Source organism: Dama dama, chromosome 25, assembly GCF_033118175.1.
Source record: "Dama dama isolate Ldn47 chromosome 25, ASM3311817v1, whole genome shotgun sequence".
NCBI lineage: Eukaryota > Metazoa > Chordata > Mammalia > Artiodactyla > Cervidae > Dama > Dama dama.
In genome coordinates, this window is record NC_083705.1 from 43,240,537 (window position 1) to 43,267,379 (window position 26,843).

General features: G+C 46.1%; 1 protein-coding gene across 1 annotated transcript in view; it reads right to left on the reverse strand.

The window, feature by feature from the left end:
- EGFLAM (EGF like, fibronectin type III and laminin G domains) overlaps positions 1 to 26,843 on the reverse strand; it is a 191,142-nt gene that overhangs the window by 9,883 nt on the left and 154,416 nt on the right. Inside the window, exons 16-20 of the mRNA XM_061129917.1 lie at positions 25,080 to 25,191; positions 18,573 to 18,689; positions 15,791 to 15,971; positions 7,481 to 7,559; positions 3,763 to 3,906 (exon numbers count right to left, since the gene is read on the reverse strand). Of these exons, the coding sequence (XP_060985900.1) occupies positions 3,763 to 3,906; positions 7,481 to 7,559; positions 15,791 to 15,971; positions 18,573 to 18,689; positions 25,080 to 25,191 (633 nt within the window). The remainder of the gene's footprint in view (positions 1 to 3,762; positions 3,907 to 7,480; positions 7,560 to 15,790; positions 15,972 to 18,572; positions 18,690 to 25,079; positions 25,192 to 26,843) is intronic.

Consider the following 26,843-nt stretch of genomic DNA (forward strand, 5'->3'; position numbering starts at 1 on the left):
CCATATATGAATGACAGCATATGAAACTTGTCTTTCTCTTACTTCACTTAGTTAAATCTCAATTTTAAAAAAAAGGTAAAAATATGTGAGTGAATGAATAAATGAACCAATAAATGCAGGTCTGCTTTCTCTACAATGTCCCATGTATCTGGTGAGCATGAATCTGTTAACTTGAAGCCAGTTTACCTACTCAACCTGGTGCACACGAAAGGCTAGGAGTCTGAGCACAAAGGTGGGCCATCCAGGAAATGCCATCAGGTGAGGCCTCTTGGAAGCCACTTGACTGCCTCCACGTGGTGGCACTTACACTTGGTCATGCCTCCTTTAACGCATAGCTCAGGGTACTTGGCTAATGTCAGGCTGCTTCCCTTTCTCTGCTGCATGAAAATGTTATCAAAGTCACATGGAAAATTAGTGGGTAATATCCCCAGTAAAGTGATATTTACACACCTAGTTTTATGCCCTATACATAATATAAAACAGAATGAAGCAAAACAAACAACAAAAACCACACTCTCAGCTGAGCACTGATTCCTTTTCTTAAATTCAATTTGCACCAAAACCATAACTAATGTTTTTTTAAGAATTCCATTGCTTTTCTTTATTCTCTGGCAGAAGTACTTTGAGCACTAAATTAGCAAAAAGGACAAGCATTTCGGTGAAGAATGTTGAGATTATACCATATTTTCTTAGAATTCCTGTTGTTTGCTTTGAAATTGGATCAAACACTAAAACCTCAAAAATGGTTCATCTACCCAATCAACAGGTTTACTCTCTAGGCTCCACTGATGTAAGCTGCATGGCAGCAGGGCCTTATTCAAAATAATAATAACAGCTAAATTTTATATAGTATACTGTGCCAGTTCCCTTACATATGTTCGTGATACGAGTTTTTAGAACAGAGAAAACACTTGATCAGGGATAATCATTATCACTCACTAATAACTAGACACGCCAGGCCTTACACTAAGCCCTTTACGTGAATTAACTCATTGGGTCCTCATGATTAACCCTTTCCTTTTACAGAGGTCGAATAACTTGCAGGTGATCACATGGCTGTGAGAATCGGGCACGTCTAACTCTGAAGCCCTGGTTTCTGACCACTCCAGACTCAGTTTCTCAGGGTGTGGCTCCTGGTATCTTCCAATCAGACTCTGGCACTCAGCAGGACCTCCTCCACCAGTATCTCTGGGTGTGGGCCCAGGAATCCAGTAACCTCGGATAGGAGCCCCGCAGCTGGCTCTGTGTAGGCTGACAATCTCAAACCACTGGCTACTCTCTGATACCTCTCCGCCCAGCCTCCCCCAGGGCTTCCGTACTACTGAGCCGGGTGAATGATGTTGGGGGAATAGCTGCCCAGAGGAAGGAAATGCAGCGAAGCAGCCACACCAGGCTCCAGGCCCAAGGATGAGCGCAGATGTCTGCTCTGGGGTGTGGGGGCTGACCGGGGGAGGGTGCCCTTTACTCAGAACTCGGCCAGAACTCCAGGCTTAAAAGAGAAACGTGGGAACAATTTCCAGAAACCTGAAAAAGAGTTGGTAACCAACGAAACACATCGGGATGGAGTGGAGTTGTAAGAAGGGTGCCCAGAGGGCCTGGGGGTCTGGCCCGGGCAGGGTGTGAGAACCAGCGGGAGCTGCGGGGCGGCCGGGAGGAGACTGTTTCCCCGTCCAGCTGAGTTTTTGCTGGCGGTTTAGGGGGGAAGTCGGGCCTCCCACCCACGGCTGAGCTACTGTTTCAGTTCCCTTTTCTGGGCACAATCAAGTACTTGAGGCCTTGGCGAGGTTAACCACAGGAAAACCACAAGAAAATGGCTTTGCAGCAGCCAGCCTGAAACTGGGGTGTGAAGAGCTCAGCATTTGACCTTGGGGCCGCGGGGAGGGGGTGGAGGTGGTGCGAACTGCTCTCAGGCAGCCTCCAGCTTTCAACCACACTCCGTTCCCCAAAGTCCTCAACAACCATAGGGTCACATCACTGAGCATGCTCGGCTATGTAGGGGCAAGCATCGGACAAGCGACATTTCCTTTCAAAATGTCCTTTATTCAAATTGCCAAGACTTCTATTCTTGTACCCTGGCTGTCAGCAGTCCCAGCACAGGACTCACTGAAGCCCCAGAACTCAGCCTTCTTCTTCTCTGTAGTTCCCTATCTCGCCTTCACCTATTTCAACTCCAGTTAATTCTGTATCATTTAGTGAACACTTATGCAGGTCACCAGGTGGGGGATTAAAGAAGGAAAAGTCAGAGAAATTCCTTCCCCCGTGGAGCAGATGGTCTAGAGAGGGAGCAGGGGTTTCAAACCGTAGCAGGCGTCAGAATCACCAGGAGAAACAGTTAACAGATTGCTGGGTCTCATCCCTAAAGTTTTTCTGGTTCAGTAGTTCATGGTTGTGGCCTAAAAATTTGTATATTTTTAACACGTTCCCAGATGATGCTGATGCTGCTGGTCCGGGGACCACACTTTGAGAAGCACAGTTCTAAACAAGACATCTCTGCCCTCAAGTGAGGCTATGTCATCACCATCTCTAGAGAAGCTCTTTCATATTATACAACTGGCCCCTGCCCCTTGGGAATCTGGCTCCCACCCAGCTGCCACCCAGCTTCTGGTGATGAGATCTTGTCCTGGTAATTCTTTAGCTACTTTATAGCTTGTCGTTGTTGTTGTTTAGCTGCTAAGTCATGTCCGACTCTTCTGTGACCCCTTGGACTGTAGCCCGCCAGGCTCCTCTGTCCATGGGATTTCCCAAGCAAGAATAATGGAGTGGGTTGCTACTGCCTTCTCCAGGGGATCTTTCCCACTTACAAATCTGAGAACAGTCTAAACTCACGTAGAACTTCTAGAACTGTCTTACCCATTATCACCTGAGAAGCACTTATAAAAATGCAAATGTTGGGTTGCTCTATTGAGATATGAGTCTGTGCTTTGTTCTTTGCAGTGAGAGATTGGAAAGCAGGCATTCTCCTTCCCAAGGCTCCACAGGGATTAGGGAGCTGAGTCAGAATATAAAGCCAGGTCTCTCAACTAAATCTTCAGATCTTCCTGAGCTGGTGAGCACTGGGCCAAATACTCATGTCCATGCTTGGCAGGATCAAAGTCCTCCTTCTACTACTTCCTCATTTGTAAGTGGGGAGTAGATGGTAATAACATACTAGTACAAGAGCCACAAAATTGTTCTCTAAAGGGCCAAATAATAAGTATTTTAGGCTTTGCCATACAGTTCCTATTGAAACTACTCAAGTGTATCACTGTCGCATGAAAGCAGTCATTGACAATGCATAAATAAATAAGGGTGGCAGTATTCCAATAAAATTTCATTTACAAAAATGGGTGGGTATGTGTGCTTTGTCGTGTCCAACTCTTTGCAACCCTATGGACTATATATAGCCCACCAGACTCTGTCCATGGGATTCTCCAGGCAAGAATATTGGAGTGGGTTGCCATGCCCTCCTCTAGAGGCCTCCCAACCCAGGGATCAAACCCGCAGCGCCTATGGCTCCTGCATTGACAGGTGGATTCTTTACCACTGAGTCACATAAATGGGTAGAGGGCCAGATATGGCCACCAGGGTGTAGTTGACCAACTGCTGATCTAGAGACAGATACTGGAAAGAAAGGCCAGGAGCCTCAAATTAACTTGGAGCTTCAGGCAATAGTTAACTCTGGCTGACTATGTTCTGGCTCCTCGGCAACCTCTGTCTGGCATGGTCTGCACTGGCTGGGAAAAATCACAAGATGATGCTATTGGCAGCTGGTGTAAGGGTTACCTGAATACCAGGGCTCCATCCCGAAGGCCCAAGGAAATGAAGTCACTGTTGGGTCGCATGGGGCTGTCTCCCCTCCACAGCAATAGGCCATCTTTGGCAGTTGTCTTAAATCGCATGAACGCATTTGATCTTGATCCTGACACCCTGGAGGAAAGACACAAACCATTACACTGAATCAACCAGTCTCCACCAACATTCAATTCTGAGTAATCCTGGTTTTGTCTGCCAGTTATAAAGATGGTCTAATGTTTCTGACACTATCAGGATATTAGAAAAGGGATCACCACCATGAGCCATGCCATGGGTCTAAAAGTCTGAACTCCTCATTCTACAACATGGAGTCTCTCTCTCTCCCCAAGTGTGGTAAAACACCACAGAGTGCATTTGATGAGTGACAGGACAGATAAGCCAGACCCTGGCCAATGCCACAGTCCCAGCCTGTACCCCCAATACACACTTCAGTCTTCCCTCTTTCCTGTCCTACCACTCACAAGCCGTTGGGAAAGTGCCCCCCATTCCTCAAAAGGAAGTGGTTTACTTAATTACTAAGAGATTCGAATGCTCAGGGCTATGATTGTGGCTGTGGATGGCCATTTGTGGAGGTGATGTCCTTGAACGCAGAGGAGGAATGACTGGACAGGGGGCAGAGTGTCAGACAAGGAAGGTGCCTCGATGGGCTAATGGTCTTGAGAGGTGTTGGGGGAGAGGCAGGACGGAGTCGAACAGAAAGCTGAGAGGAAGGAAGGGGAGCTTGGGAAGGTCAGGCCCCAGTCCTACAGCCATGGCTGGGAATAAGATCACTGCTTATAGGTTCCTATCAATGTTGGGATATTCTCATTGATTCTTGGGCATAGACTAGTTCAGCGATCCAGTTTCACTAGGAAGTGGCCAGTGTTTCATCCGATGAAGGGAGAAAAGCAACCATGAGGTCCTTAAATAAAAGGCGAAGTAAGAATAAATACAATTTAATATTGTTCTTCATAGTGGAAGATGGCACTACTGGAAAAGTCCAGACCATTTTCCTGTCACGTGTCCCTCTGTCCAAAGAATGTAGCCTGCAGCTGTAGAGTGCATTCAGCAGTGACCAGTGGAGGAGACTTTTGTCTAAGGCCTCCCAGAGCCTGGGATAGACAGGAAGAGGTCAAGTTTGCTCTCCCCAGACATGGTCTCAGAGTGGTGAGTGAGGAGTGGGGTCCATGACACTGACGACTTCTCCACTGGACCAGGTGCAGAGCAATCCAGCTCTGGGCTATTCCCTAGAGATGTGCTTTTCCCAGTCTTGTGTTCAAGGTTCCTTCCTTCCCTCAACTGCCTTGGATACATGGATTGGTACAAGTCAATCACATGGTTCCATTTCTTTTGCAATGATTGGTTTAGGGGTGGGCCTGTGACCCACTGTTGTCCAATGAGACAGAGGAAATTCATCAGGAGGATTCTAGGAGAATCTCTTCCTTTCAAAGAGAGTCACATTAAAAAAAGGGCTCTTTTTGGTGCACTGGATATTGCCATGATTTATAACTATTTAATGAGCAACTTAGGAAAAGCTGTCTTATCACCATAAAGGGTATGATTGAGGATAACAAGGCAGGAAAATGAATCATTGCTAATACAACTGATTCTCTGAATTAATCAACCCAGGATCCAGACTAAGTCTAGACAGTTTGTTATATGAAATGTTTACCGTTCATGTTTAAGACATTTTGAGCTGAGTTTTCTGTTGTGTGTGTGTATGTGCACTCAGTCACTTCAGTCATGTCTGACTCTTTGTGACCCTGCAGACTGTATAGCCAACCAGGCTCCTCTGTCCAGGGAATTCTTCAGGCAAGAATACTGGAGTGGGTTGCCATGCCCTTCTCCAGGGGATCTTCCAGACCCAGGGATCAAATCTGGGTCTCTTATGACTCTGTATTGGCAGGTAGCTTCTGTACCACTGGTGCTACCTGGGAAGCCTGAGTTTTCTGTTACTTGCAGCCAAAGGCATCTAACAGAAACAGACTCTGAACCTGACTTCTATCTGCAGCTTTACACACCTGCACACATAGATGCAATCTATATATATACACACACAGGTGTTACTGAGCTTTCTGCTTTGGGGCTTTGAACCTCCTACTTACACCAAGCCCTTCCACTCCCCCAAACTACCTGGTGCCTCTCACTAAGCACCACCCTCCTAGTTTCTGGGGACTGAACACCCTTCCATCTCTTGGGTGTAAGGACTTGAAGAAGGAAGAGGGTTTCTTGGCTGGGACTCCATTTTGCCTAAGGCCCACACAAGACAACTTCAATAAACACAACATAGGATTAGAGAAACAAAGCCGGGTCTGTCTGGTGTATGTTCAGAAACACCAGGGACATCCAATGCCCCAGGAAAATGTCTCTTGACCCGCTTTGTTCCTTAAAAAACCACCAAATTCCACCCTAAGTGTGCTTGGCTTAAAGAGTTGCCTTAGTCTGTGATGAGGCAATAAACCTGAGACAATGGAAAATATCCAGAATGATTGTGCTGGCAGTGAGGTGGAGAGTGGTGCTCTCTAAACTACAAAGAGTGGAGGGGAAGGAAAATAAAGAGAAAAGGGAAAACTGAAAGCACCAAAGCCGAGCTTCACTAGATTCACCAGAGTCAGTCTTCCCGTGGGAAAGAGCCTAATTAGGCTCTTCCAAACCAGGAGCTTTACAAGAACTGTGGTGTTGGAGAAGACTCTTGAGAGTCCATTGGACCTCAAGGAGATCCAACCAGTCCATCCTAAAGGAAATCAGTCCTGAAAATTCATTGGAAGGACTGATGCTGAAGCTGAAACTCCAGTACTTTGGCCACCTGATGTGAAGAACTGACTCATGTGAAAAGACCCTGTTGCTGGAAAAGACTGAAGGCGAGAGGAAAAGGGGACGGCAGAGAATGAGATGGTTGGATGGCATCACTGACTCAATGGACATGAGTTCGAGTAACCTCCGGGAGTTGGTGATGGACAGGGAGGCCTGGAGTGCTGCAGTCCATGGGGTCACAAAGAGTAGGATACGACTGAGCAACTAAACTGAACTGAGCTGAAACCAGGACCTTGGACTCTGGAGCAGGGCTGGACTTTCGGTCACCAGCAATTAAAAGTCCCAGCTGTGACGTGGGCACCTCTTTGGTCATGCTCTTGTAGTCACCTGAAGACAGCCGAGAAGCCCCCTACCACCAAACTGGAAAGAGCCTGAAGAGGACAGTGGACCTCAATGATGATGATTCAAAGTAGGACATGGACTTGGAGCTCTTTGCTTGGTTGGAGCCTGGCCAGAACCCTTCCACAGCTGGCTCTAGGCAGACCATGGCCACAGAATAGCATGAAGTTGACTGCCCTGCTGGGGAATCACACGCATGTAACCCTGGCTTCAGGAGCATTGAGTTCTCACTGTTCCTCAAAGCCTGAGTATCAGAAATCCCAGGGCTGACCATTGTCCCTCTCTCCAGGCCCTTTGACCAGAAAGGCTCTGGGCTGTTGGTCATGAGGTTGGTTCAAAGGCTACATTTTTGTGTGGTTTTTTTTTCTTGTATGTGTTGTTTTGTTCTAGTTTCTATGTTTATTTTGTATGTTTTCTTCCCCTGGGACTACAGCTAAATTCTCGTGCCTTCTTGGAGAATTATCTTCTGGCATGGACGATAAGGAAAAGCTCTGGGAAAGATAATGAGAAACTGACTTCCCAGGAGATAAGGAAGGTGCTTGAGGGGTCTTCTTACCTCTTGAGGATATCTGGATTGTCATATGTCAGGTAACTGCGGCCGATAAACTGCGGGATCTCAATAGCTTCTGTGATTGCTGAGACAGAACAGAAAGCAGAGGTTACATGCTATGTGTCTCTCTTGACCCCAGCACTCCACCAGGCGGCAGGAAAAGACAAAGAAAGCCAGCTCCTGGAAATAGGGCATTTATCAACTTGGCAGCCCCTTCCTCTTGGCTGCACAGGCACTTGGCCTGGTTTAGGATGACCTGGCCCGATTGCCTGGAGTTGGCGTCTCCCTGGTGGACCCTCCCTGGGGCTGGCCGTCACTGTTATCTGCCTCAGCTCTACCGAGAAGGGCCTGCAATATACTGAACCTTGAATAGTGCCCAGTTATTCCTGGAAGCCAAAGGGCAGGCCCTGGGCCACATGAGGAGCAGCTGGGGATGGTCGTAGAAGTTCTCCGAGGGAGGCAAACAGTCCCCCAACAAAATCCACCAGGTTTTCTCTATTTGAAACCAACCTGGTCCAGGATCCATTTGGTCACAACCTCAGATACTGGTTAGTAATGGATAAGACTTTGACTGTTTTTTGTGAAGCACCTTCTGGTGTCCTATTTCACAAAATTTTTACCACAGTCACACAAAGGAGCAGGGAATATTGGGGAAGGGGAGGCTTGGATGTTCCCATTTTATAGAAAAAGAAAATGAGGCACAAAATCATCAAGGATTTGCCCAAGATTATACAGCTAAGAGAGAAACAGACTATGAACCAAACTCTGGCCCTCAGCCTACTTTCCAATATTTGAGAAGTGTTTCCTTCTCATTACTTTGTTTTCTTGAGGAATCACCCTCTTCCACACAGTGAGTAAGGGAAAAAGCTAAGTAGTCGCGTTTAGTGTCATGAATTAGGGATAAGTTAGAGAATTTCTTCTAAAGAGATCACAGCAATATCACTGTCCTTTTTAGAAAGACAGAGAAATGGCAGTTTAAAAAAGTTAAGGTAAAATGAATCTCATGTTCAAAAAAATGTGCAAAATGAGAGAAAATAAGCCAGCTTATAAAATACAACATAGTTTCACAAGATATGTGGTTGGTACAAAGAAGACATTGAACTAAGGACTCTACATCCAGGAGAGAAAAAATGTGTAATTATTGACACTACAAATGATAGGGGAGTTTAAACTCAACTTCTACACATTAAAAAGAAGGAAGGAAGGAAAGAAAGAAAGAAAAGAAGGAAGGAAGAAAGAAAAAGAAATAACAGTAAAACACAAAACCCAATGACATTGCATGTGTGTGCTCAGTCGTGTCTGGACTCTGAGAGCCCATGGATTGTAGTTCACCAGGCTCCTCTGGCCATGGGACTTGCCAGGCAAGAATACTGGAGTGGGTTGCCATTTCCTCCTCCAGGTATCTTCCCCACTCAGGGATCAAACTTGCCTCTCTGGTGTCTCCTGCATTGGCAGGTGGATTCTTTACCACTGAGTCACCTGGGAAGCCCATAATGACATCGGGTCCCCAAATAAAAGTTCCTGTTTTGGCAGGTCACCCACAGCATGCTCCTGTATTCTTCATAAAAAAAAAGGAAGGAAGAAAGAAAGAAGTTGGGGGAGGGAGAGAGTAAAAGAAAGAAAGTAAAGAAGGAGAGGAAGAGAAGCAAACATTTTAAAGACAATTTTTTGAGGTAACTATCCAAGAAATTACTTTCTTGTCCTCTCAGGCAGCACAACCCAGGACAAGGGGCTGTCAACCCGGAGGGCGTTTTAGAGTCAGAAGTGAATGGCTCTTTAGTCTTCAATTCTGAGCTGCACCACCCTCTGGTTTAAGTGAGGAGGAGGAAGAAGGAAGAAAAGGAAGCTGAGAGAAGAAAAAAGGTGCAAAATGCCACAAGTAGAAAGATGGTGGGAAGACAGAAGGGCAAAGTAGACGTTAGAGGAGGAGAAAAGAAAATGTCAGAGAAGCAAAGGAGGAGAAGGTGTGGAAAAAACAGCAACAACAAAAAAAATGAAGAGCCCATGGCAGCCCCAGGCCGGGGATGCAGAGGGGATGAAAAAGGTGTGGCTGGGGGAGAAGTCCAGGAGAAGCAAAAATATAGAAAGGAGAGGGTGAGAATGGGGTATAAGAAGTAAGAGTGGGGAAATGCAGGAGGACAGGGGGGCTCGTAGCTGGGCAGGCAGGCCCTGAATTGCCAGCTGCTGATGCCAGACAGGCGGAGAAGCCATCCCTCCCAGTCACTCTGGAGTCCCTGCTGGGTTTGGCTCAGCCCCAAGCAGGGCCCATCCCTGCTGTTACTGGTCATGGACATGGGTCTGTGGCCAATAGTCATCATTCCCCTGCACTCCTGGAAATGATCAGGACGTGCTCTGCACCTGGACTCTCAAAGGGGTGTGTGTGAGCCCTGTCCAGCTGCTGACTAAGCCCCCCTAGCTCAGGGCTTCCCAAGATGCAGCCAAGAGACAAGTGTGTTCCCAGGGCTGGCGATTTCGGTGGGAGGCTGCAACCCCTCTGAGAGGTGTGTCCCCCGTTTCCCTCTGCAGGTGGTTGGCCTGCACTGTGCCCGCAGCTTGGCCAGAGCCTGCCCTGGCACCAGCCCAGGGGCTGTCCCAGCTTCTTGGAGGACTCACTGTACTTACTGTTGAGGCAGTAGTTCCCACACTCTGCCAGATGTCAGCATGAAACAGAACAGGGCAAGTCAGAATCTCACAGTCACTGTAAAATCCCAATTACTGTGGTTGCAGATCGCTGGAAAGCGGCCTCGCACAGCCCCTGGGAAGCCCTGCAGGAACTCACGTTCCTCTGAGGGAACGTGAATCCACTCATTCCCCTCGAAAGAAACCGCTAGAAATCTTTTCTCTCAGCATGATTAGCACCAAACCACCCAACACATCTCCGCAGTTCTCAACTTAGTAACTGGGGTGCAGGTGGTGGTGGACCAGGATCATGTGTCTAATAAATTGTCTAACGCCTCTGAGGCTCCCCTGACCTTGAACTGACAATGCCCAGTTAATCTAAACCTGGAGAAACACTTCCTGGCTAGAGAGTAACTTACCTTGTCAATGACCACGACCTTTTCTTGGCTCCAGGCTACACGTGAAAAAGGAATGATAAGCCAGCCAGCTGCCACTTTTCTCTCCACAGTGGAAAAAATCACCCTAATTCCCACCCCACCTCCTTTACAAGGTTCAGATCTTGTGATTAATAAAGAGCAGGGGAACACTCTAGAAATGACACCACTGAACACAAACACAGTGAAAATATACTCCGTGTCATCAGTATATGTGGATAAATATTAATTCCATCCTAAAACATTAGTTAAAAGTAACCATCTACTTCTGTCTAGCCTTTTGCAGTTTGTTTAAATATTGTAAGCACAAGTATATTTTATCCTAACCCTTTATATCTAATTTCTTCTACAGTGTCTTTTTTTTTTTCCCCCCTGTGGCAAAGTCACTACTCAAAAACTGTTTTTGGTGCTTCCTCACATTTGGACCTAAAAGCTTGAGACATCTGGTGACAAAGTGAATAGCCAGCCCTGCAAGCCAGGCAAAGCAAATTTTCCACTTCAGGGACTTGAAATTCCCAGTGGACTATGAAGAGTGGAAGAAAACTTGCTGGCTCCTTCACGCAGTCCCAGGACCAGTGAAGGAAGGACCTGGGGTTGTGACCTAGCTTTTACAGCAGCCTGGACTCCTCCCCACAGCCTCCTGAGTGATGGCACCCAGTCCCAGGGAACAACTTCCAGGGTGGGGAGCTCTCCCGGCCATAGGCAGCACTCCCTTGCTGGACAGCTCTGCCTGGAGCAGCCATCTTGGTCCCATGAAGCTGACTCTGCAGCCACCAAGTAAGTAATAGCTAAAAAATCATTTTCTACACTACCAGCCTTCAACTATCTAAAAATCAACATCCAGGCTGAATGCCTCCAAATTTTCCATTGGAAAATACACCATCCCAAGAAAAGAAAGTCCCTATAGTATGCACAATTTATATGTTTTATGAATTTGTGTTTTTTCATACTGAGTATTCTTAAATTACAGCTCATATTTAATGAAGCTATTTTTTTTTTTTTTAATGCTCTGGGACTTCCCCCATCCCCCAATCAGACCCAGCAATTTGATATGAACTTACTAAATACAGTGTGAAGTGTCTAGAATGTGGTCAATCATTACGAGTCAGGCAGGTTCCCATCTTTGAGGACTGCGCGTCCCTGACAAATGTGTGACCTAAGCCACTGAGTGGCTTTTGGTGTTGGTAGAGTGGAACTTTAGCTGCTGCAGAGAAACACTCCCATCTAGTGGCCTGCAGGGTCCTGCACTGTCTGAGTCAGAACTCAGTAATCTGGGAAGGGAAGGAAAGGGGGTACCATCAGAGATCAGTTCTTTCCCAAGTGGCCTGTCTGCCATGGGCTGGGGGAAACCCTGGAGGAAACAGCTGCATCCTACACCCTTGTCTTGGACACTCAGAACATATCAAAGGCTCTGAGAAGTCCTGCAGAAGAAGCTGTGGTTTACCCAGGATTACTCAGTCTTATTTGAGGCTCAGATGGTAAAGAATCTGCGTATAATGCAGGAGACCTGGGTTTGATCCCCAGATTGGGAAGATCCCATGAAGAATGGAGTGGCAATCCACTCCAGTATTCTGGCCTGGAGAATTCCATGGACAGAGGAGCCTGGCAGGCTACAGTCCATGAAGTACCAAAGAGTCGGACACAACTGAGCGACTGACTTTATTAGACCACAGAATCCCCTTCCCATTTTGTGCATGTGAATGTTATGTTGTCTGTCTCTCTGTGCGAGCACAAAACAGCCATCAGTATTCCTTAGAACTTAAATTTTCACCTGTACTTTGTGAAACTCTGCTTTCTCTTGTCAGTAACTTAGATATAAGAGCTCTGACGGCCTGGGACACAAAATGGGCAAATTTGGATGAGAGCAGAGAGAAAGAAGAAAGAAATCTCTAAGGATGGGGAGTATCGGCTTTCTGACACCCCTCTGGTGAGATGAGAAAGGAGATTCAGTACTGGGCTGCAGCATGGGGTGCTGAGGTTTGTGGGAGAAGAAGACACACAAGAGGGACAGCCCCAGATGGAAGGTGAGGGGACCACCGCGCCTTATGGTTTTTGCTAGTACCTGAAGTCGTGGCTGGGATCTTGAAGGCCTTCTGGCTTCTCCAGCCCCAGCTGGGGACACAGAGACTTACTTTCCTGCAGCTCCGTGGCAGCCCAGTGCCCACCTCCATCTGGGCTCAGACTCTGCTCCAGCCTCTGATGTCGCAGAGACAGAGGGTGGGACGGGGCTCCCAAGACCCTCTTAATGGTCTGATGGTCTGAGAGCCCGGAATCGCCCCAGCCCCAGCCCTCCCGTACTACCAGAGCTGAGAACAAGTGTCTAGTCTCCCAACTAGGGCCCCAGTGGAACTCCTCACTGAGGAGAGTAGAGAGAACCAGACTCACTGAACATCCTCAGAACTAACTTCCTGCTGGAGAAGGTGCCCCTTGGTACGGACTGAGTGAGGCCTGGCGTTGGGTGCTTCTCCAACATGCTGCACTACAGGATGGCTTAACATCTGTGGGGGACACGGGGGAACAAGGTTGTGCTTTTGAAGCATGATCTGTTCATCATGGAGGGGAAAACCTTTAAATATAAAGGTTTTAAGGGTAAGGGTAAGGGTAAGAAGCACCTTATTGGTTCAGATGGGATTCTCTTTGATAACCAAGGATGGCTCTTAACCAGTCTTTGTCTTTCCCGCCAAGAATATATCCCAACTTTTAGACTGTTCTTTTGCATCTCCGTGGAACACTATAGTTACCCAGCTCTCTTTCCTTTTTTTCTGACACTTATCCAGGACTAGAAGCTCACTGAACAATCACAGCAGTCTGTATGGTAACTGTGTACCTCTATGTGCCCGCTGGGGCCTGAAAACTTGTCCTTAACAGCCCTAACCTGTACCCGCAGCCCCGTTAATCCTCCCAAGCCATACAGCAGGAGAAGAAATTACATGATACAGGCCATGCCTCCTATGTATGAATCTGCCTAGGACTGGCAACAATTGCCCTTTTGCCAGAAATACCCTATTTCAAAGTACGAGGAAATGCTGATACAATGTGAAAGCAGCTGATGCTTTGAGTTTTAGTCTTGGCTGTAGCCTAGGATGTTGCAGAAAAAAGGGGTCTAAATGCCACCTAGACCACTGCCACACTGTCACTGCCCAATCTCCTGGATCTTGCCAGAAGGCCCAGGCCCTCATCAGCGATCTGACTTTCATTTTGGGGAGGTATATTTTTCATTGAACCTGAACCTATAGTTGCAAAGCTCTTTACATCTATATGGTTAATGTTCTGTAACAGGAAACAAGGGTTACCAAGATACCAAGATATCTTTTCCTTTCTATTTAATTCCAGAAGCTAAATGTTCATTTAATCCTGGACTTTATATATTGACCCTTAGTGTTAACATCTAAGGCAGAAGCAAGCTTGCATTTGCCTGTGGTAAAACTGGACACTTAGGAGATTCAAATGCTGATGTGTGAAATCTAGATCCAATTTTCTGAATGAACGGGCCACTCTTGAGCTAAATCTCTCCAAGTACCTACTGTTAGCTAAACAGTGATTTCCTTGTTAGCTTTGTAATCAGCATCATTCACAACGGCTCAGCTCCTCTTCTTTAGGGGTTCATCACTAGAGTGAGCTATGTTTGTAAGCTTATTTCATATGATTTGCCATGAGGGTTTCAAAATTCATTTCAATATAATACTACTTAATCTTCCAACTAGCTAATTGGCATCTTTCATATTTTCCAAGACTGCTGCAAAACAACTTCTCCTAGCACTCCACATACTGAAATATCTACCTGTAGTCTACAGTTTTCCTCTAAGCCCTACTTCTGATAAAAATCAAGAACCTGGGGGAAAAAAATAGGAAAGAGAGAGAGAGAGAGAGCGCAGTACTTCACTTAGGATTGCTGCCTTCTTGCCTTCAGGCCTGTATACCTTTTTTTCACTAGTTCCTGGACAGGTGAGGCCTCCCTGACATGCTAAAAAGAAGGTCCATATGGCTCACCATGATGCAGCTGCACGCTGTGGGCCTCTTCCAGACCCCACCCTGGCCTCTGCCTCCCTGAGCAGTCATGGAAAACAGTCCCGCAGGACCTTAATCTAGGATCTGCTCTGCTTTCAGACAAGGGCAAGTTGGACGTTAAGTGCTCACAGCCCCTGCCGGTGGATTTTGTTTTTCTCACCAAGAATAATAATGGTTTGCTGTTGTTCCTGTGCTCAGTCGTGTCCAACTCTTTGTGAGGTTGAACACAACCCCCCCGCCCCACCCGGCCGCCACCCCAGCACGCCAGGCTTCCCTGTCTTTCACCATCTCCCAGCTTGCTCAAACTCATGTCCACCGAGTTGGTGATGCCACCCAACTGTCTCATCCTCTGTCGCCCCCTTCTCTTCCTGCCCTCAATCTTCCCCAGCATCAGGGTCTTTTCCAGTGAGTTGGCTCTTCGAATCAGGTGGCCTAAGTATTGGAGCTTCAGCTTCAGCGTCAGATAATGGATGATGGATGGTATTGTTACTTACTAGGTATTCTTCTGAGAAATATGAGTACTGTCTCATTCCTCTTCTAAGGAATACATATTGCCTTATGTAATCTACACTATCATTCTCTGAGTTAAACAATATCATTGTATTATTCTCATTTTACAGATGAAGAAATTGAGGTACAGAGGAAACATATACAGCATGGAAAACAGCGGTCTGCAGAAGGTTATTCATAGCTTGTAGCAACTAATGTGCAATTCATATTGTGCCCTATTTGGCAAGGTTTCTCTCTGTAGCATTCACAAGTAGGAGTAAAAAATATTTAGTCAAAATATTTATCAGTCTATAAAGCCCAGGCATTCATCGATCTGGATAGGCTCTGGGAGAGGCTCAGATCAGGGGTCCTGGAAACTGCCCACCCCCCCCACCAATATAATGAATTAACCTTTTGATTCTAGACCATGGGGCAATTCTCAGAGAAGGAGCCGTGGTAGGTGTGATGGGGAGCTATTTACGTTTACAGAAGTGTTTCAGCATTTTAATTCTTATTAAATAGTTAAAGTAGTTTATGTATATATATATAATTAATCATCTGGGTTTCCCTTGTGGCTCAGCTGGTAAAGAATCACCTAATATGCTGTTGACATCATTGATAAAAATAAACAGTATGGATGTCTCAGGGTAATCAACTGGTCCTTTAAGAGTGGCAGTCTCCCAAACAGTCTGTCCATTCCCTCTGCTCCAGGAAGCAGTTCCTCAACACGAGTGCGTGCACACACATACACACATACAGAGTGTACCTTTCTGGCAGTGCAGCCCCTCGAAGCCCAAGGGGCAGTCACACTCATAGCCCTCCTTCCTGGGTCGGCAGCTGCCCCCATGGGCACAGGGGGACCCCACGCAGGGGTGGGCTGCATTCTCCACGTTCACACCCCAGGTGAAGTCATGCTTCACATGGATGGTCCGGTCATTCAGGATGATCTTAGGAAAGAAAACATAAAGAAATTCAGGGATTCAGAAATCACCTTTGGAATCTTCTACAGCTTCCCTCAGCACACCAACGTGAACTATGCCTGGGGGTGGGGTGGGGTGGGGCTTTAAAAATAAAGAGAGAAAGTCTGGTTACTGCTTTCAGAGTTCTGTGAGTGAGGCAGGAATGAAAGTGACTATATTTGGTGCTTGGGAGAATCTGCATCATGTACAAGACTAAACAAGCAGTTTCCTCTGGTTCTGGAAAACCTGGCCACTCAGAGCAGTCATAAAGAAGAACCAATTACTACAAAATTCAGTTTTTAATGCTGTATATTGGAATCATGGGAGGTGAGGCGGTTAAGAAATATACTCATAACCAAGCCCCAAGCAGATCAACGGAACCAGGATTTCTGTGGGTGAAACTGAGTCACTGGTAAGTTTAAAGAGATATTCCAGGCGATTCTAAGATGCAGCCAAGGCTGAGACATGCAGTTAAAAAGCAGAGTAAGGACTAACACAACACAAAATGTTATAGAGGCAGGAATTCCAGGCGGGGCGGGGGGCGGTGATCGAGTCTGGAGGTAGTGGAAATGTACTACTGTGTCTTCCTGGCTGTTTTTCTCTGCAGCCTCCACCAGCTCCATCAACAGTCTCCCCAGCTGCCCCCCTCCCTCCTGCTTCCTCCTTCCCCAGCACTCCGGAATCCCCACCTCTCCACATCCTCTTCCCCGGAGTGAAACTCAGGTCACATTCTTAGTGGTGCTGTGCATATTCACCAGGACAGACAGCTCTTTGCTCTCACCCCTTCTCCCTGCAATGGGGCTTTAGTGAAACTGATAATTATAGAGTGAGGTCACTGGGCTCCCCGACTCCAAATACGCGAAGTGTGCACTGGCCCTGAGCTGTGGGTGTTTCAGGGTTCTTCAGGCTTTGCAGAACTCAGAGACAGACAGAGCTTCTCCTAGGGTAACCTCCAGTGTGCAGGGGATCCTAAGTGGTTAGCAATGGTATACTTCCGGTCACTAATCCATGTTTAAACAGGTTTGTCTAGTTTTGGAGAGTCGGGAGAGTTGGGAGAAAACTTTCCTCCAGGCATGCCACTCAGAATCTACCAGAGAAGAGCCAGAATCTTTCCACACTTTCCCCCTTGCTGTTAAACCGAGTCATGAGAACTTGAATAAGGCAAGTGCCATGACTGGGTTGGGGCTTCCCTGGTGGCTCAGATGGTAAAGAATCTGCCTGCAAGGTGGGAGACCCGGGTTTGCTTCCTGAGTTGAAAGATCCCCTGAAGAAGGGAATGGCTACCCACTCCACTCTTCTTGCCTAGAGAATTCCATGGACAGAGGAGCCTGGCAGGCTACAGTCCAGGAGGTCACAAAGAGTCCAGACACAGTTGATCGACTAACACTTTCACTTTCGCTTGCTGACTGGGTCACTGGGAGGGGAGGGGGCTTTTCCAGGAAGTAAGGAGGAAAGGCTTGTTTGTGCTGTGTGAAGAGAGCAAAGCCTGACATGTTCAGAGGGAAGATGAAGCCTCTCAGCAGCTCAGCTTACTTCCTAAGTTAGAATTTCAAACCCATGATTTCACACGGCCAGTCCCACTCACGGGGGGACAAGGGTCTGAACTGAGGGGTCACTGACGTCACACTTCAGCGGCAAAGGGAAGCAGAGCAGGGTGAGGAAATATTGACTGGGCCCCTTTTCTGGGCCCCACACTGGGATACAGAGAAGGACAGGGTCCCTGGGGCCCTTCTCAGAGCCCAGCTGTGTAAATCCTGAGAGCACATCCTCTCACTGCCCCTCCACCGTCTTAGCGCCTCCTGTACTTTGCCTCAGATCCCCCTCTTGGATGGGTGGCCCCCATTCCTTCACTGGTTGCCAAGAGAAATAGGACTTGGCTGACATCCAGGAACCGGATGTGTTTTTCTTCAAATCCTTTTTTCCCCATGTTTAGTGGTCCTGGACCTCTGGGTTGGTGGGTCAACTTAAAAGTCTGTTGTAGACAGAACATAATCTCATGACCAGAGAGATCACAGGCAGCCCCGAGAGAAGGAACATGAGACAGATATGAATGGGGTCAGCATCCTGTCTCTTACTAGCTGAGTGGATTTTCTCCCGAGCCTTCTATGTGCTCTTAAGAGTTTGGTTACATGACTGATGAACAACCATTAAAACATGGTGGTGGGGATGGAAGTGAAGGCAGCAAAAACTATTGGGTCTTGCTTTGAGCAAAAAGCCAAGTTGGCCCCAAAGAGAAGCAAGAGTCACTTTGAAACTCCATCCATTTCCTTCCCTTTTTGAGAAGTGTCTGCAGTGATCTGGTGCCAGTTGCCCCCTCAACAATACTAGGATATTCTAGTAGATTTATTATAAAAATTCATCTTCACTGAGTTGCATTCATGAGATGTCCGCTGGGCACAGCTGGGACAGACATTATAAGAAAGTGGGGTTGGAAAGGTATGCTCTGAGAATTAAAAAATATAATTTAAAAAATGTTAAACTTCCTCAAGGTTTCTTTCTTAGGTACAGCAGTTTGCACTGATCACAGGTCTCAATTCCATTGTCTGTAGTCAAAGTCACACCATGCACATGAGGAAGGGTAGCCTGTACCTTCTGGATGCTCCCACTGAATGGCTTGAGGATGCCAGAATTCTTCTTCACATCATCATAATTGGGGACCCCACCGATGAAAATGTCCGAGTTGCACTTAATCTGGGTGAAGCCTCCCTGCCAAGAGATTAAGAACAAAACACGGTATAACCAACTGTGCCTCTGGCTCCCTGTTAGGGAACAAATGGCTGAGGCAGTCTCAAGACTCATCATGACAATTTTTATACACATTGGCCTAACCTTTGCCTTGTTTTTCATTGCTGCTTATCACCTGTTTGAATATTTGTAAATTTCTGGACATTTCTGAGATTCATCATCTAGAAAATGCAAGGGAATATGGTAGACCACTACATCATCCGTATCACTCTCTCCCTGCAGGAAGGTTACCGCTAACTGGTCAGTCCCAGGTGGGGCCATGTAACTTGCTTTGGTCAACAAAACATGAGCAGGTGAGAAATGAATCATTTCTGGGCAGAGTCTTTCAGAGCCAGGAGTGGTTCACTATGCCCTGTTCCTCTATCCCTATTTTCAGAGGTCCCCAACTTCCAGGATCTAACGGCTGATGATCTGAGATGGAGCTGATGTAATAATAATAGAAGTAAAGTGCATGATAAATGTAATGTGCTTGAATCATCTTGAAACCATCCCTACCCTCCCACCCCTCTTCCGTGGAAAAATTGTCTTCCATGAAAGTGGACCCTGGTGCCAAAAACACTGGGGACCACTGTTATTCCTTCAGCCTGGGTCTCGGATTAAGGCTGCAGCTGACTGTTGATGGATATGTAATGTGGATGAGAAACAACCCCTCATTATAAGCTGCTGCTATTTGGGGCACATGTGTGCCTGAGCCTCTCCTGGCAATTGAGCTCCCATTGGTTTAGCACTTTGCCTAAAGTTGGATAAATGATCCAAATTCTAGTACTGCATTTATTGATATATTCACTAACGGTAAAGACAGAATTTCTTTAGGCCAAGAGAAAAGGGAAAGCATGGTGAGTGGGAGGCATTCCTTGTTATCAGATACAAGGGCAGAGAAATTCCTTCCAGATTCTCAGAGATCCCCACTGTCAATCCCCAAAGGCTTCCCCTGCTTCTGGTCATTTCAACAGCCTAAACCCAATGGCTGGGCTAGATAACAAGCTGTGTGTGAGATTTAATGGCTAAACTCCTTTAAACATCTTAAGCAAAATGTTAAAATGCCTTAAGATAACATGTAAATTTGAGACCTCTGGGGATGAACACATTTGGGGTAACATAAGTTAGTGTTTCTTTTGATTTATGGTCAAAAGAAACATAAAGTGTAGCAGGATTCAATTATTTAAAAAATACTATTAGGTACCTACCATGTCCCAGGTACTAAGTGGTGCACAAACCACAGTAAATAAGAAAGCCCAGGTCCCTGCCATCCAGGGCCTTACACTGTGGGGGAACACAGACAAGTAAATGGGTAGGTAAGACAAGCCCTGTGAGGACCATCCAGGTGACTATGGGGGCACCTGGCAGGGATAGAGCATCTCATACTCCAGAATTAGGGAGTGGGAGGTGAACTAGGAAGAGTCAAAACTGAGTCTTAGAAACTGGCTGGAGTCAGAGCTTGGAGGGACCACATCACACATGGATAGAAACTTACACTTCACCAAAAGAACAATGAGTTTTCAGCAAGAGAGAGAGTAATCAGATCTGTGTTTTAGCAATATCACTGGCCAGAGGGAGGAGAATGGATTTGGGGTCCAGTCAGGGTGGAGAAGAGGAGACAGGGGAGCAGAGAGGAGGATGCTCCATCTAGGGGAGTGCTCAGAGTGGCTGAGTCCAGCCAGGTAGCAGAGAGGTCTTGTAGTAGACAGATTGAATTGCCTTCTGTCAATAACCTTCGCAGTTTCGGGGGTTCTTATTTAACTACTGGGGACGTGGGGAATCATCAAAGGCAATTTCAGGAATCCTTGTGGACTAGGGAACCAGGCAGGAGCTGTCAGGACACACCCACAGAAACCCATCTCCATCCTGTCTTTAAAATAAAATACTAGGAGGAAAGGAAGGCTGCAAGGTCAAAGGGATTTCAGAGAAGCAGGCTGTTTTGAAACAACTTGGGAGTTTCTTGGTTGTGTCAGGCAAACTGGGTGGGGTCTTATGGGGTGACAGAGGTCTCTTTTGGCTCCTCATCAAAGTCCTCCCCCCGCACCCTGACCCCCACGCCTGCCCCACCACCACCTGAAGTGGACAAAAGGCGGGGCTGCAGCGGACCACAGCGGGACCACAGGAGGAAAGCAAACAGATCCACCAAAGTGAGGCGCTCAGTGCCTGGATCTGCCACTTCCGTTAAGCTGAGAGTGGCTGGAAAACCTGAGTAAACCCCCTGATGGGGTTTTCTGAAGCCCTGGGAGCACTGCCCCTTTGAGTTTGCACAGCTTGACTCATCCTGGCTGCGGTGTTTCTCAGTGTAGCCAGCTGAGCAACGTGATGTCGGGTGTGGTTTGGACACTTAGCAGCTGGCTTAGCCTCCAGTGTATCCCATAACCCCTGTCCCCCTCCTTCTTCAAGCTCTAAGACCACTATCCCCTTTGACCAAGCCTTTGAACAGGGTAAGACAGCTGCGGGGCAGAGACCCCTGGGGGGCGATCTGATTAAGCTTTAAGTCACTGAGATCAAGCATGGGTCTTCCCACGCTGATCTCAGGGAGGCCTCACAAGAACCACCCTCAGATGCACACAGAATAGCCACACCTTCCCTCCTACCTGTTTACACTGCTTTCAGGTGGGCAGCTCCATCCATTCAAAAGCCAATAAAGAGAACACTGGTTCTACCAGACTGTCTAATTCCCAGTCCTGGTATGATAGTAACAGAACCCGAGGTGTGTGGTTTCTACCCTGTGCTGTCTCTTCACTACAGGATCTCAAGGGTAAATACTGTATCTCAAACAGTTCCTTATTTATAATCAAAGGCCTTAACCCTACAATTTACAAACACGCCCATCCTGTTTTTGTTACTGTTGTACAGATGTTGGTAACTAAGGCCTAGAGTGATACAGTGCTTTTGTGAATTTATATTATTAAGTCAACACACAGTCAGATCTACACCTGGGAGCTTCTAATTCTGTCTCAGACTAAAATCAGCTGTTTTCTGGACTGCATGAAAGTGACTCCCATTCTCGCTTTAAAATCCATTTTCCTTTATACATCTTCCTTCCTTCCTCCCTACTTTCTTTCTTCCTTCTCTCCATCTTTCCTTCCTCCCTAAAATATATATGGGACATTTTCTAGGGTACTTGCCTCCTAAAGCAGAGCCCAGGTTGGGACTTTTCTGATTCCTAAGGAAGGCCTTGGTTTTCACAGGACCTCCCACCACTGCCATCCCTGAAGCTGCCTTCCTGAAAAGTTGCCTTTTTACTCCCCTCCTCAACCAAGATCTTCCCCACCAAGAGTCCCTTTTCTTTCTTTTCCTATCAATTCATTTTCTTATCAGAACAGTCACATTCATCAATACCTTCTTTAAATCTGTGATGCATACAATGAAGACTGTTGTAATTAAAATCCTGGCAAATCTGAGCTCCCCTCTGTTTTTAGGGGTCTGTAAATTTCATGTGTGTACAGAATGCTAGTAGGTTGTAATTTAAAACAAACGTCTCTTAGCTGTCCTTAAAAATGCCATTTTCCTTCGGGCATGACCTTGGAAATAAAATCATGGATGAAAGTTATAAACCTGAGTGGAAATTCTGAACTGTTGAGGTCATGCTAGTTTGCCAAATTCAGACTTAAATTTGCCTTATTGCCAAATTCAGGCTTAAATTGAAGAAAGTGGGGAAAAACCACTAGACCATTCAGGTATGACCTAAGTCAAATCCCTTACGATTATACAGTGGGAGTGACAAACAGATTCAAGGGATTAGATCTGATAGAGAGTGGCTGAAGAACTATGGACAGAGGTTTGTAACACTGTACGGGAAGCAGTGATCAAGACCATTCCTAAGAAAAAGAAATGCAAAATGGCAAAAGGGTTGTCTGAGGAGGCCTTACAAATAGCTGAGAGAAAAAGAGAAGCAGAAGGCAAAGGAGAAAAGGAAAGATATACCCATATGAATGAAGAGTTCCAAAGAACAGCAAGGAGAGATAAGGAAGCCTTCCTCAGCGATCAATGCAAAGAAATAGAGGAAAACAATAGAATGGGAAAGACTAGAGATCTCTTCAAAAAAATTAGAGATTTTTTTGAAGGGAACATTTCATGCAAAGATGGGCACAATAAAGGACATAAATGGTATGGACCTAACAGAAGCAAACGATATTAAGAAGAGGTGGCAAGAATACACAGAAGAACTATACAAAAATGATCTTCATGACCCAGATAACCAGGATGGTGTGATCACTCACCTAGAGCCAGACATCCTAGAATGCAAAGTCAAGTGGGTCTTAGGAAGCATCACCACAAACAAAGCTAGTGGAGGTGATGGAATTCCAGTTAAGCCATCTCAGATCCTAAGAGATGATTCTGTGAAAGTGCTGCACTCAATATGCCAGCAAATTTGGAAAACTCAGCAGTGGCCACAGGACTGAAAAAGTTTTCATTCCAATACCAGAGAAAGGCAATGTCAAAGAATGCTCAAACTACTGCACAATTGCACTCATCTCACATGCTAGCAAAGTAATGCTCAAAATTCTCCGAGACAGGCTTCAACAGTATGTGAACCGAGAACCTCCAGATGTTCACGCGGGATTTAGAAAAGGCAGAAGAACCAGAGATCAAATTGCCAACATCTACTGGATCATCAAAAAAGCAAGAGGGTTCCAGAAAAACATCTACTTCTGCTTTATTGACTATGCCAAAGTCTTTGTGTGAATCACAACAAACTGTGGGAAATTCTTAAAGACATGGGAATACCAGACCACATGACCTGCCTCCTAAGAAATCTATATGCAGGTCAAGAAGCAACAGTTAGAACTGGACATGGAACAACAAACTGGTTTAAACTGGGAAAGGAGTACGTCAAGGCTGTATACTGTCACCCTGATTATTTAACTTATATGCAAGTACATCATGCGAAAAGACGGGCTGGATAAAGCACAAGCTGGAATCAAGATTGCCAGGAGAAATATCAGTAACTTCAGATATGCAGATGACACCACCCTTACGGCAGAAAGCAAAAAAGAACTAAAGAGCCTCTTGACGAAAGTGAAAGAGGAAACTTTAAAAGCTGGCTTAAAACTCAACATTCAGAAAATTAAGATCATGGCATCCAGTCCTATCACTTCATGGCAAATAGATGAGGAAACAATGAAAACAGTGACAGACTTAATTTTCTTTGGCTCCAAAATCACTGCAGACGGTGATTGCAGCCATGAAATTAAAAGACGCTTGCCCCTTGGAAGAAAAGCTATGACCAACCTAGATAGCATATTAAAAAGCAGAGACATTACTTTGCCAATGAAAGTCTGTTAGTCAAAGCTATGGTTTTTCCAGCAGACATGTATAGATGTGAGAGCTGGACTATCAAGAAAGCTGAGCACTGAAGAACTGATGCTTTTGAACTGTGGTGTTGGAGAAGACTCTTGAGAGTCCCTTGGACTGCAAGGAGATCAAACCAGTCAATCCTAAAGGAGATCAGTCCTGGGTACTCATTAGAAGGACTGCTGCTGAAGCTGCAACTCCAATACTGTGGCCACCTCATGCGAAGGGCTGACTCATTTGAAAAGACCCTGATGCTGGGAAAGATTGAAGGCAGGAGGAGAAGGGGATGACAGAGGATGACATGGTTGGATGGCGTCACGGACTCAATGGTCATGAGTTTGAGCAGGCTCCAGGAGTTGGTGATGGACAGGGAAGCCTGGTGTGCTGCAGTACACAGGTTGCAAAGAGTTGGACATAAATGAGTGACTGAACTGAACTGAGTACACTATTAGCAATAATAATAAGTAAAGCTACACAACACTGATCATATGCGGGGGGTCTTTGGTATTTGAGAAATACAGTTATTCTAATTCTCACAACTCTATAATGCAGTGCTATTATTATCACGATTACCCTATTTTTTTAGATGTAAAAACACCATCTTGGGAGATCAAGTGCTCAGACTGGTCTGAGCTCACATCACTGATGAGGAATGGAGCTAGGTTTTGAACCCTGGGTGTCTGGTTTCAGAGTCTGTGTTCTTGTCAGATGTGTAGTCACACCCCCACCACCTCACTGGCTCTGCCTTGGAGCTGTGTTCTGATCTACCTTCTTAGCAATGTGAACAAAGGTATGGGTTGGCAGGGAGGCGTGGGGCGGGTGGGCAGTTCTCTAAGTGACACCAGTTATTAGCTCACTCCCCTGTGAAGGCCCCTACTATTATCAATCCCATTTCCAGTTGAGGAACTGCAAGGCTAAAGAACTGCCCAGGGGGAAGCTTGGGTGTTAATCCAGGTAAACTGGCACCAGAGTCCATGTGATTAACCACTGTGCTGGTGCTTTTGTCTCCAGGACAGGAAGGAAGCAGTAACCCCGTTCACACGAGTCATCAGGAGGGGATGTCCTTCTTACCTCTGCCATTCCCTCCACTGCCTTCTGCTTATCCACCTGTAAGATGCCGTTCTTGGCTGTGCGGGACACGTGAAGCTCATGCCAGTGGCCCAGGGTGAGGGGCTCTTCGCTCCTGTTGAAGTAAGGAAACTGAACATGGGTTAGCATCACCGGCATCCACAGATAATGTCCACCAATCTGGCTCGGATGAAATGTGCCAACCTGCAGCACCTCGTCCTGTTCAGCAAGAGAAGAACCTCATTCCTCCCTGTTAAACACAGCAGGGCTAGCTCCATTTATTGGACTCCTTCATGGGAGGAGTATCTCACTTATCATTTTACTTATTCCTTATCACAAGTATGAAATGGGGGTGGGATCAGTCTGGTTTTCAAGATGAGGGGGTTACATTGGGGGTAAAATATGATCAGAGTTGCATGAAATCTTTGAAGAAGAGAAAACTATATAGGCTATGATGTAAAGCAGATTCCTTAATGTAATGATGTCTGTAGCATCCTTTGAAATGCATAAAAAATAAGATGGATGGATGGGGGGATATAAGAATGAACAGACACATGATAAAGTAAACACAGCAGAATGCTAACTGTAGACAGTAGGTGGTGGGTCTAAGGTTTACTGCAGAGTTCTTTCAACTTTGCTATATGTTTAGAGTGTCTCATAACAAAATATTTGGGAGGCAGATTCCATGTTGTCTGATATTATGAAAATAATTAAAAGTACTTTAAAAATTCAATTATTAATTCAAGATGGAAGCACTTGAAGTTTAAATGATACTGGTTAAGATTTTTACATGTTACATTTTACAGTGAGGTGTGTAAGAAGAGTACAACTATTGCATTTGTGTTTCTAAAGATGTATATGTAGTTCCTGGCCTTCCCTGAACCTCCCAATTATTCTGTGGTCCTGGATCATCTTTAGAAACCCACCAGGAATACCAATGGGCACAATTACTGAAAGGTCTCCACCCCCTCACTTGATTTTTCGCTCTGGCAAATGCTTTTGCCATTTGTCCTTAGCAATTAGAATTTAATCACCTTGGCTCAATCAATATGCAATAAAGATCTCGTTCAGCAGCCCATCTCCATAATAACTAACAGCATCTGAGCCTGTTCTTGTCCTGTAGAGGTCATTCCCTGTCGATACACTGCCTCCCTCAGCACAGGGATATCGACCACTGCCATCATGAGCTCATTTCAGTTGTCTTGATTTTTGAATCAAGTTCATCATAAATTAGACCACCTTATCCTCTGCCTAAAGTTAAAATGATGTGGCCAACTCCAGCTTCCTGTAGTTCAGGCTTTCACTGAATTGTCTTAATGAAGCAGGAAGTCTTGGAAATGGTTTTCAAAATAAACATTTTCCAAAGGGCCATCTGAAACATTAACCGTGATGGGTGTTGTCAGTTACATTGCAGAGGGGTGGCCCAGGGGAGCAGATGATGGTTACTCTGAGTTCTTGCCTCCTTTTCATCACACCTAATGCTAAAGATTTTTTTTTCCAGGCACCTTTCCTGACAAGCAGGGAAGGAATAATTTATGTTTAAAAAAAAAATTAAAAACACCTCATCAAAAATAGGCACCAAATTATGAAAGGGAGAAATGCTGGATTTCTAAGGTTCCACGTGTCTGTGACTCCGAAGCTAGAGCTGCTGCTGCAGATGTGCAGAGGGCAGGGGGCAATTTGTTCAGGAGGAGGGCTGATGGTCCACAACCCTCTCCAGCCCCTTCCAGTCATTCCTTATCCAGGAAGAAGCCATTTGAAAGTACA